Below are 12151 nucleotides of genomic sequence, written 5' to 3'. Positions count from 1 at the left end.
CAGTGTTTATTGAGAGAAATCAGTTCTACATGTTCTTTTGACACACTTGTGGGAAACAAATATTTGTTTTTGTTTCATGGTGATATGCATACTGCTCACTCACCTTCCTTCTCTAAAGATTTAGAATAGAAGATATCCATCCTCTGTCTTTCTGAAAGCCAGTGTTTATGTTGACATGAAGCTGGAACAGTCAGGGCTTCAAGCAGGAATGTCTGTGTTGCTCTGCAGTTGGAGAGCATCCAGCAACACAAGAGTCTTGCGTATTCTTTAGTTTTCCTAGTAGTAAAATCCCAGCTTTAGTTCCTATCAAAATGAGTGGCATTACCCTCTAGTCCCAACAGATTGTTGGAGCAAGAGCTCTGCATGCTGCAGTGCATCAGTAACATTTTGACTCGCTGTCACTGGTTGTTCACGGATGAAATGCCTTCCCTGGTGGGCTTCAAACCTTGCCTGCTTGGGAGAAAGGATACAGAGTGGAGTGACCGCTTCCTCGCCAAGTAATCTTTGCCTTCAGGAGACCGAATGCCAAGATTATTCAACCATCCTCAGCCCTCTCTTCTCCAGCATGTCAGGGGGTTCATTTCCCTGCTGTTCTCCAAACAGCAAAGGAGGAGAATGTGCTTACCCACGTACCACTCCTGTTGAAACCTGCATCAAAGCCAGCTGTAACCATAACGTCAGTAGGCAACATTGTGTGCGTCCTGGGAGAGGACAGGCAAATGGAAGTTTTCCTGCGGAAATCCATCATGCCCAAAGTACAAGGTGACAGATACATAGGGAATAAAACTGGTATTTGGTAAGTGATTTCTTCTTTTCTGGCAAAAAAAAAAAAAAACAAATACAAAACTTAAGATAAGAGACACAGTCAGGAGGACTCAGCTGCAGAACTCAGACAGCTCTCCCTGCCAGTTGGCATAATGACATTCATGTCATGTTTATTCATGATAGCATTCTTTTTATAACCCATCAGATAATAACTTCCATTGTTTTATGTGCTCGATTGCCTGTTTACAAACTGAAGGGGGCTTGCTTTTCCTCATTGCATCTACAAATAGGATGTACATACATGATGAAGGATATACTCCACAGGTTTTATTCCTTCAGGCAACAAAATCAGTGAGGTTTAGCAGTGCAGACATATCTAATGGGTATCCTGAACTCAACCTTTGCTTTATGCACTAGGTGCCTAATAATAAAGCAAAGAATAGATACACTAATTCACCCATGCGTGGGTTGGAAGAAATAAAGGAGAAAATGTTCAATGCTCTCAGAACCAGGGTATTGCAAACGCAAAATTATTGGAAGGGGATTTCTTAATATATTCCTTCATGGAAGCAGTTGTCCCTGTGCCTCAGATTTATGTCATTCGTAATGGGTCTTTTCAGTAAAAGAATATAATTTAACAGTAATATACAGAGTTCTACTAGAAAATTATTAGAAAATAAATGAAAGGGTCTTAGTCGTTTACAGTAGCAAACTTCGGGGCAGCACGCTGCTTTGTAATACTTGAGGGCAAGGAAGAAATTTTCCCTAATAGCAATCCCAGGCAATTGTATTTTTATTTTTTTTCTGCTGGAACAGGATGTGTTGAAGCTGGTAGAGACCAGATAGTTTGTGAGCATAGGTGCAATGTGCTGAGATAGCTTTGTGTTCTTTGGGCTTCTGCATTTTTTCTCTCTTCTTAATTATATTTTCACTTATTTATTTCTCGTAACTAACACTCTTGAAGACTTTAAAAGGAAGTAAGGAGCGCTGTTAACCTGTGTGATTCAACTTAAGTGCTAGGAGAGTTTCCCCTGGGCCCAATTAGTCCCTGTTGTAATGACTGTCTGGTGATTGGTGTGGTTTTTGATTGCTGCTGTCATGATCCAGAGTTCAGCAGGACCACTGTTTGTTTGTGTGAAGGCAATTAGAAAAGAAGTGGCACCCCCAGGCATTTAGCCATGTGCAAATCAGGCTGTGTGCCGCTTCCTGTTCTCAGAGAGTTTTAAGAAATATGGTGCTAGAGATAATTCCTGTGTTTTCAAATCACGGGCTTGCTGTTATGGCCTATATCACTGGCTGCACTAGGCACGCTCTGACATTTCTGTGTCACATTTCCTTCTTAATAAGGATGTTAGCTCAAATCCAACTTAAATGTAAACTTATCTAAACTTTAATGAGGTAGATTGAACTGAGAGAAACTTTACTCAACTGCTAGATACAAACATCTTTTCTTCTCTGTCCCAGTATCCAAGAAGCCTAAAAACTCCCTAAACAGGGCTAAACTCACTGTGAGAAATACAGGGCTTGCAGTTAAGTGCCTCTGGTGAGACCTCTGGTGAGAACTCTGGTGAGTTCTCTGGAGAACTATATTCCTGAATGTTAACTTGTGGAGACATCCTTGGATATCTGTTTTTCAAGCTGTCATCACTGTAAGCCTTTTAAGATTACCCTTCAGTAAGTTCTCAGAAGTTCTGTCTTTTAAGTAGTGATGTTTTAGTTTTTCTTCATTGTAAGACATAGGCCTCTGGGACATCTAGTATGTGTAAATCAAATCGTCATCTTGTCTCTAGTGAATCTTGTGTGGTGATTAAGTCTGAGAAGAAAAGATGTACAGAAGGACTAAAAATTCTTAAGAGTGATGGCTAGCTCAGCACAAAATACTTTTTCTACCTGAAGAAACGGGCATTTGAATGGCGCTTCCATCTGAATTCACAACACAGGTTTCTTGGAGGTTCGGAGGAGGTAGAAATAATGAAAGAATATTGGATTTGTAACATGTTTTAGTATCCTGCTCTTAATTTTCTGAGATCGTATTTCCATGACATCTTCTTTTACTACCAGGATCCTGAAAACCAGTCAGATGTTAAAGGAGATCTAATATGGAGTGAGGATTTTTTCTTATCATGAATAGGAGCTGGGATTAGAATTGCAGTTATAAAAGCAAATGAGCAAGCACTACAAGACAGGGGTGTCTGGAGTTGCACCCAGGCCAGGTATCACACACACATGCCACGGAATCACTGTACTTCGTGGTGTACGGTTCAGGGAACATCTACAATATTAAACCATTGAATTGTTCCACTTCAGGTATTGCTCTTTCACTTGACAAAATGATAGCAAGAAAATAATGTAGCACATGGGGTAATTTCAAAACTTTGAAAATAATTGTGATTATTTGTAACCTCTGACACCACAAGTGGGAATTTGATCTCTTCAAGGCAATTACCCCAGACACATAAAAGTTGTAGTTGCAGAGAAATAAGGTAATGCTGGAGTGAAACCTTGGAAGAGTAAAAAATTATTTGTTCGTTTTTAGGAAAGAGGCTACACTTATGTCATCTAAACAAACAAACAAAAAATGTACTTACTTGTCTTTAAAAAGATTGGCAAACCATGAGCTCATTGATCTGGGTGAAACAATCTCAGGTTCCAATAAAATGACCTGGTAATAGTTTTGTCAAGTGTGAAATTTAATCTGGAATAAAATGATACAAATTCTCATGAACAGAGAGGAAAACCATCAACTGTTCAATTGAGTCTGAAAGCTGGTAACGCATTCTAATAGCAGCTGGTAGTGGATTAATTGCTCTGGACCTCAAGACAGATAAAAAGGGTTGGTGATGTTGTTGCTGTTGTTCATTTAATTCAGAACGAGCAAAGATAAATGCAGGGGATGGCTTACACAGACCTGTAATCAGTATTTCACTAAGCCAGTGGAAAAAGTCATTAAAACAGACAGGCAGAGTGTTTAGGTATACTGGGAGAGGTCTAAGTCTGAGCTGTGCTGTTTCCTGAGAATTGCTTTAATACTTCCCAGCTTTTGGATCTACCACCACATTGGAGTCTTAGAACTTTAATAATAATAATAAATATAGAATGAAAACTGAGACTGCAATTAAAAATAATAATAATAATGCAAATCCTCTTGTATAAGTATGCAATTCTAGTTTTAGGGTGTTTTTCAATTAGTAGGTATGAATAAAATATTCATCCACTTTGCCAACTTCCTCTTTATAAGACAGTTGATAAACAGGAGAAGAGAATATGTCCCTTGCATACTAGAGACAAAATTGTTTTACTTGACTCTTTTAACAAACCGCCCTGCCTGGTAGAAACCAGAAATGCTGAAGAAAACAGTTTTGTCAAAGTTGTGAATGTTTTTTTCTAATTTGAATTCAGCTTTAGGGCTGATGAATTGTGTTGAATCCAAACAAAGTAAAAAATAATTAGGGATTGCCACTTCAATTTCAAATGCCCTTCTTAACCATTTCTCTGTTTTCTCCCTTTTTTCCTCTTGTCTTTGCTTTGAAGTGAAGCCAAACTCATATTTTTGCTTGCTTTTGTTTTGAGACCTGTTAAGCTCCCTTGTTTTTGCCTGTGTCTTTCTATTGGATTCTGAGCTGGCTTCAGTTTGTGTTTCAGAGCCAGTTCCAGGTGGTCTGGGAATTATGAATGCCTTGCCACAGAACAGAGGAAAACTGCTTTGTGAACTCTGGCAAAGCTAAACCTTTTTTCACATTTTCAGTCCAGAGAGTAGGCCCAGCTTATAACTAGCTCCTTGAAATAGAGAATTATAAATCTTAGTTATAAATCTTAGTTTGTGTGGAAACGTAAGACTTTACAATGTTTTTCTTCATGCTGCAGAGTGATTCTTTCTTTTCCATTCCTCATATGACCACTGCTACTGCTTATAAACAAGGAAACCACTGGTAATTGGGTCCCGTGGAGGATGACCGCTTTGGATACCTTTTACAAAACACAAACTATTAAAAGACACACTTCAAAACTCATTGGCTTATTTCCTATACATGTGGAAAATAGGCTCTCTGCAGTCTCTTGGGTTCCTTTGGGTTCCATGTAGTCAACAATATTCTCTACTCTGAGTTGTATATGACTCTCAATCTCTCTTGATATTGTGATTACCATCACAAGCCCTCCAGCATCCTCCCCAACCACCCGGAAGATGCATCCACCTCCTTTTTGATCTTTCATTCACCAGTTCTGATAGCAAAACCCAGCTTACTGGCTTTGCTGATCCTTTTGTTTCTTGCACATTCCAGCTTCTCTCATTAAATGCGCTCGCCTGCCCTGCCAGTCTGCAAACTGCTGGGAGCACTGACCTCCTCCACAGAGTTCCATGACCATGTACTGAAAACAAAAGGAGATTCTCTGGTTTACAATTCTGTAATTCCTATAATAGGCCATTTGCTTAGCTTTTAGAAGAAAAAAAAAGCAAGAAAAGGAGGGTTCATGCCAGTCTGCATATCTTTATTAAAATACAAAACAAACAAAAAAACACCAAAAAACAGACATTGCCAGAAACAAATGCAGCTCAATTAAGGAGAACCAGAGGTCATGAAAACAGTTGGAAAGGAAGAGCTGGATCCATCCCAGCACAGCGGCTTCATGGGCTTCCTGAAGGACCTCTGTAGGTGAGTCTCCATCACCTCAGTGACCTGCACCATTATTTTCCAATCTAGGTTGTATATCTTCTTAGGAAGCTCTGTCTCATAGCATTTGGGCTGATAGAAAGGTAGTAGACACAGAAATCTCCAAGAAAAGTGAACGCAGACCCACCACCCTGCTTAGAGGACTGTGTGGTGAATTCTGTACCAACCTGGGGATCAGCTTGCCTAGCAAACGAAGGAATGGCTCGCATCATCTGTAAACAGTGACTCCAAGGCTTCTGCTTCAAAACTGAGAAAAACAGCAACGCTGATCAAACTGCTGTTTTGTTTTGCACATGACTGAAATGGAACTGTTATCCCAAACTGACTAGATTAAAGGAAGGCTGTTGCTTTATTAACTGGAATTCCTGCAATTGCAGAAGTTGCTCTTTTTTGAATTACCATCAGTAGTGCTAATGTGAATGGCTGATGAAGAAGCATTCATAAAGCTTTCAAGTCTGTTGCTGTTGGCTTAGTGAGGGAGGGCTTTCTTCATCATGAATCTGAACAGATTTATTGTCTTGGTTATGGAGTATGAACAAAAGTGATAGTGCTCACCAGGCACTTAGTTGACTCAATTCTATTCAATTCTAATTGTAACTAGTGAAAAGAGTACTACGTTTTTAGGTCGTGGTTCCAGGAAGCATTTTAAATAGAAGTAGTCTCCAGCACTGTTCAAAATGCAATCTAAATAATGCAAGATTGTTAGCAGAAAATACAGTACTATTAAATAACACTGAGTAATGGTCAGCTATTCAAAGTCGTTATTCTTGATTAGCCTTGATCATTATTACTAAGAGCATGTGACCTTATTTCCCCCAGTAATACTCATAGTTATTCAGGAAAGTTAAATAATCATTCCTGATTTATTACTATGGATTATACATAGTCATACCCATTTTTTGTGGATTTCAGGGCTGTATTTGAAAGCATTGAAATTTTCCAAGTATGTTTTATTTTCTTACAAAGAAGGCAACCCTATTCAAAAGCAGGTAGCTTTAGAAGAAAGCTGACTTATGTTCCATAAATCATGTAGGTATTTCTGAAAAGGCCCACTAAAATGACGCATCTTGTTTAGTCCAGATAACTTCTGTTTCAAGTAAAAGTGCAATTCGTGTAGTTTGTGAGGATGAGACTTTTCCATAGCCTCTCAGCTGAAACAGAGCATGGCAGTGCACCAAGAGCCTTTCTCCTCTAAGGTGTGGGACAGAGAAAATACCTGCTGACTTTATTACATGAATGTTCACGTGGTGTTGTGAAGATAAGGGAGCAGGAAGATGGAGTGCGTGGCAAATTCAGTATTTCCTGCAGTGTATTTTCATGTCAGTGGCATTTGTTGCTCGTGGACAGTGTGAAGGTAGAAGAGGGCTAATCTGAAATTTGGAAGGTGACTTCAGCTCTGGGACCTGTCCTGCACTCTTGTGTGTCTCTTTGTGCCTCACTTTCCCCGTTATTAGAGTAGTCCTGCCTCAGGCTGGCAGAAGGCCCTTTGGGGAGATGTAAGATGCTTCGGCTGGGAGCCCCGTGTTATGGTTGGTTCTGCTGAATACCTAACTCTGATGACTTTGAAAGCTGAAGGTTTCAGAAGATCGCTCATTGATTTGCGTTGCAGATGCCATCTTCTGCAAATACCTGCTCACGGCATGCCTTTGACAAGCCATTTGCACGCTGTTCTGTCAGCACTTGTTTAGCATGAAGCTTAGAGCCATGATGAAGTGCCCCTTTAGGCCTTTTTATTTTCTTCCTAACTACGGGCTCACTTGACAGGGTGACATGTTGTTCAAACATGTCTTAAAAAAAGACTTGTTACAGAGCACACAGGATTTTTATTTTTTTTTTTAATTCAAAGCATTGTCATGAGTCCGTTTGGAGGGAGTAGGCATCCAGTACCATTAGTGTCAAAGTTTGACTGATAGATCGCTTTCCACATGCATAGGGCACAACAAAATTTGTCTGCCATGCCACTGAAGTCATTTGCAGCAGAGCTGCGATGGAAGAGGCGGCAGCAAAGCCGTAATATCTTCTACAAGAGACTGCACAGCTCCCTTTGATGGGAGTAACCACCCAGCATGTCAGATGTACTCCAGGCTTTTTGGTTATGGCGTAGTCAATTAAAATGACAAAAATGATGCACGATGGGAGGAAGAGCCTCATTATATTGTCGCTTGTACTTTGTAGTTTGCTTTTAAAGGACTCTGCTTGCCATCACACCTAATGAAGGCCAGAAGCTGACAGTCTGGGTTGCAACAATCCTGTGCAAAGTGCAAATGCTTTACAGTAACACCACAACAAACATTGGTTTAGGTTTTTTATTGTGTGTCTGATAACTCTGTTAAAGATGTGAGTCTGAAGGAATTTAATTTAATCCTGTTTTCATGATCATGAGGCACAGGAGCTGGCTTGGTTGTGTTTATTGTGGCCTGATACTAAGAAAAAAATAAGCTTAGACAGCTCACAAACCACTCTGCTTGTTAACCCTATCAGGAATCTTTCATGATAGAGTAGGGAATGGTTTTAATTGCTAAGGGATTGCATTTTTCAATATTTTAAGGCCAAAATGTGTCAGTTGACTTAAACACGTGTGCTGGGGGCCCGTGCCCAGGCGGGGCAGCAGCCTGCAGGGCGCTGTGAGGAGAGGCCGGCTCCAGCGGCCCCACCACAGGGCAGGCCTGGGCCCAGCAGTGGCCCTGGGGGCACCTCGGGGGAAATGTATCTGAAAAAAAGGAGAGGCTGCACAGCTGTGAGGAAGAAAAGTGTGAGGAACAGCCCTGTGGCACCGGGGTCAGGGCAGGAGGCAACGGGAGGTGCTCCAGGCCCGGGGCTCCCTGTGGCCTGTGGAGAAACCATGGTGGAGCCGGGGATGTGCCCTGAAGGAACGGCAGCCCATGGAGAGGAGCCCACGCTGGAGCAGTCTGTGAGGAGCCAGCGTGGAGCAGGGCGTGAGTGTGGAGGAAGGAGAAGTAAAGAGGAGCTGTTAGGCACTGACCATGGCCACCATGCCCTTCCCCTGCGCCGCTAGTGGGAGCGAGACAGAGGAGTTAAAATCAGGGGTGAGGAGGTGTTTTATTTTATTTTTTTTTTTGTCTTTCTCATGCATTTAAACCTAATTTAGTTGGCAATGAATCAAAATAATGTTTCCCAAGTCAAATCTGTTTTGCCCATGACAGTAACTGGTAAGTGATCTTCCTGTGTTATCTCGACCCATGAGCTTTTTCATCTTATTTTCTTCTCCCTGCCCTGTTGAGGGGGAGTGAGGGAGCAGCTGGGTGGGCAGCTGGACAAGGTCAACCCCCCATCATATGCTGTAGGATTTTATATGGCAGTTCCTTCAGAGGGAGGAATTCTATCTCCATGATGTTTAACATCTAGCACAAGCTAGCAATAACCCTTCATCGTAATTGTTAAAGTGCTGCATACTGGTGTGAAATCTGAAGGTGAAGGAGGAGGAGTGCCTGTGGCACGCAGAGGAAATGGGAATGATGAATCAGTGCATCCCGACCAACATTTGAGGTGGCAACAGTTTCCTGTCTGTAGGCTTGCAAGATCAAAAGAGCTGCTGTGCTGGGTTGGATCACTTGTCAACAAAATTTCTGCAGGGTTCTTCGTAGTAAGCCGGAAATGAGCCTTTACATCTTTTAGTAATGCAGTAAATGCACAGTATGACGGCCATTGTTTGAATGTGTCGCTGACGTGTTTGTGAAGATCAGTGTTTAACAAGGAAACTTACTGTACTGAAACAGACTTGGTAAAAAAAAAAAATAATAATAATAACAATGTGTGTGTGTTTGTGTGTGTGTAAGATAAATGACATCATATTTTTGTCCCTGCAGAAACTCAACATATTGCATGAAGGTGTCCATGTCCTTGACGGTAGCTGAGAATGAATCTGGGCTTTGCTACAACAGCAAGATCAGATATCTGGAAAAATCAGAAGTCACTAAGAGAAAGACAATCTCCTGTCCTGATATTGAGGATTACAAAATAGCCAGTCAAGAGCCAGATGTTGTGTGGTACAAGGTAACTATTGCTGTGTTACTGCTGTTGTGCTGAAGCTATACAAAACTTCCACTTTTTTAACCACTGTGCCCTGTGCCAGTTTTCACTTTGGTGAGATGTCTCCATACCTGATGCTCTAGGAGAAACAAAGGGAAGCAACCTAAAATGGAGCCAAAGTTTTACCAAAACTGCCAGCTTCGGCAGTGCTGCCCAATTAATTTTTATGAAATCTGTTGGGTAATTTTACCAAGGCCATTTGAGTTTTACCAAAGTCCATTGGGTAATTTCACAGAGATACATTTAGTTTTGCTGAGGTTCATTAAATAATTTTACCAAGGTCTGTTAATTTTAACTGAAGCCTGCTAGATACTTTTATTACTCCGCAGGTAAGTGTGATGGCTGTGCCTTCTCTAAGGCCTATCAAGTATCACACAGCACTTGAAGCAGCAGGAACATCTGTGTTGCTGTAGCTCTGCAAGAGAACTGAACAATGGCTAAAATGCACGTTGTTTGTCAGGTAACATCAAGTACCAAGACCATACCAAGGTCTTGGCAAGTTTTACATGCTGTCTGGATGTGGACCAAAGTCTGATATTTGAAAAGCTGTTGAGTGTGAGGAGCTGCAGGAAACAATGGGGAGGAATAAAGAGATGAGAGTCAGAGGGAACAAGAAATAATAGTTGGACAAGAGGAAGATCTCAGTGGGATCAGTGAAATATAGAGTTTGGACTACAGGGATAAGAGAAGGATGAGTTTTGGACGAACCTTGTTAGGTAATGAAGACAGAAATGCACAAAGCAGTTAAATTCTAAATTTTTGCTTGATTTAGCAACCTTAACATTCTTTAAAGATGATTATTTTGTGTGAAATAAGCATTACATGCAGAGCTACAGACATTTCACATGTTCTAGCTTATAGTAACAAAATGTGCCATAACCCACTGTAGGTATAAACAAAAATTTTCTTTCAGCCATTGAAGCTGTTTCTCTCAGCATATGGGTGACTCTCTTCAGTGCTGTTCATGCATAAAATATTTGTATTCACTTAGGTCTGAAATCTCAATAGAAAAAATGGTACCAAAGAAAAGCTGCTTGTTCCCCTGTCTACCTGGGTATTACTGAACACCTGAGCACTGAGATCTCTTCTGTGCAATAGCATGCTGCAAAAATAATCTGGCAGGGATAACCTTCAGCTGTCATGGAGCAGAAATCAGTCTAAGGAAGATGCATGTCCAGCCCCACATCACTGATGTTCTGTGCTGTCCAAGAACGGGGAAGGAAGAGGTTTGGTTTCATACAGCCACATGTGTTACCTGGGTTGCTCACACAGGTTGTGTGACACCAGGCTGGAGTGTGGCAGCTGACACGTCATTGCTGTGGTGAAATTGATGGGAATTGATACGGTTGGATAATAGCAGACAGTCCAGGTCAACAGTCTTTAGTCTGGCTTGATAATGCAAAGAGACGTTAATGGAATAACCTACTACAAATACCTCCTTATTCATAATTAACAATGAGGTGCTATCAGTTCAGTTTTTAGATAACACCTCTGTTGTCTGGACCGGAGTCAGGAAGCTCAGTAATGTGAAATGTCAACGTTAATATTATGCAGAAGGTTTTAGCATGAAACATATTCCCGAAACAGAGTTTAGAAAAATGTTCTAGAGGGTATAGTAGTATTAACTATTAATAGAAATCTGCTTCTTGAAAAGAGATGAAGTCTAGTTTGTAGAAAATATATAATTACATAGATTTCAAGATAATATGGTGAGTACTGGGGTTACCCCTAGAAACTGCAGTCTAGAACTTAAAATCAGGCTACATTAGGTGATATGTATGAAAAAAAGCAGGTCCCTTCTCCCAAAAAATAGTGTAATGTGATATTCCAGTTTAGGACCTGATCCTCACTTCCCAAAGAATGCATTTGTTTTCAGACATAATAGAGTAGATCTTCAGTTTATTACCCTCTAACTTTGTGTTTGAGTTTAACGTCTCCATGAAGGTATAGTCAGCCATCTTCCCATGTAAATCTGTTGCAGAGGCATTGGAGGCAGTTGCTTTTCATTATGCGGAAATATTTAGAGAAGATTTTCAAGGGGAGAGTATAAATTGTCCATATATATAGTGCATAAATATATATGAGGAAGTCCTGAAGGTTCTTCCTTTATTCTTTGGCTGAAAAGAGAAATCCTTGTGGACATGAGAGAGCCTGTCAGTCCCCTGATAGCTGGGGAATTTGGACTTCTGACTGATGAACTGATACCAGAAAAGACACCAGTGCTGCCAGCTCACAGTGTGCAGGACTCGCCCTGCCTTCCAGAAGCCTTCTCTGTGTGGGGAGATTAATGAATCAGAGCCAATAATTGCATCAATTTAGAGGGAGTTAACTGTAATTTAAATACACTCTTAAAATAATTATGCCTGAGTAGATTTCTACATACACACCCAATAAGTAATGCTAAAACATTTGCTATCGGGGCTTTTTTTTTTAACAGTAGTATGAACTTCACTTCTGGCTAGAATTACAGTGCGTGAAATATTTCTTTTGAAAGATTTCCACAGTTAATGCCATTGATATACACACAGCTCTGTTAGGCCCATTAGAACTGTTTTGACAAGAAGTATAAGGATTTTTTTTTTTGAAATAAATGTATATGCCAAGGCACGATTGAATGAATGGGATTTAACAGTAAGAGCAGTTTCAAGAAAAATCAACTGGCAGAG

General features: G+C 40.7%; 1 protein-coding gene across 1 annotated transcript in view; it reads left to right on the top strand.

Annotated features, from left to right (window-relative positions):
* The window catches only part of IL1RAPL2 (interleukin 1 receptor accessory protein like 2), a gene marked incomplete at its 3' end in the record, with an annotated part of 337194 nt that overhangs the window by 177639 nt on the left and 147404 nt on the right, over nucleotides 1-12151 (top strand). Inside the window, exon 4 of the mRNA XM_082770490.1 lies at nucleotides 9263-9449. Coding sequence (XP_082626616.1) covers nucleotides 9263-9449 — 187 coding nt within the window. The remainder of the gene's footprint in view (nucleotides 1-9262; nucleotides 9450-12151) is intronic.

The sequence above is a fragment of the Aythya marila genome (genome assembly GCF_965140915.1).
Source record: "Aythya marila genome assembly, chromosome: 13".
Lineage (NCBI taxonomy): Eukaryota > Metazoa > Chordata > Aves > Anseriformes > Anatidae > Aythya > Aythya marila.
This window is presented reverse-complemented; position numbering and strand designations above follow the sequence as displayed.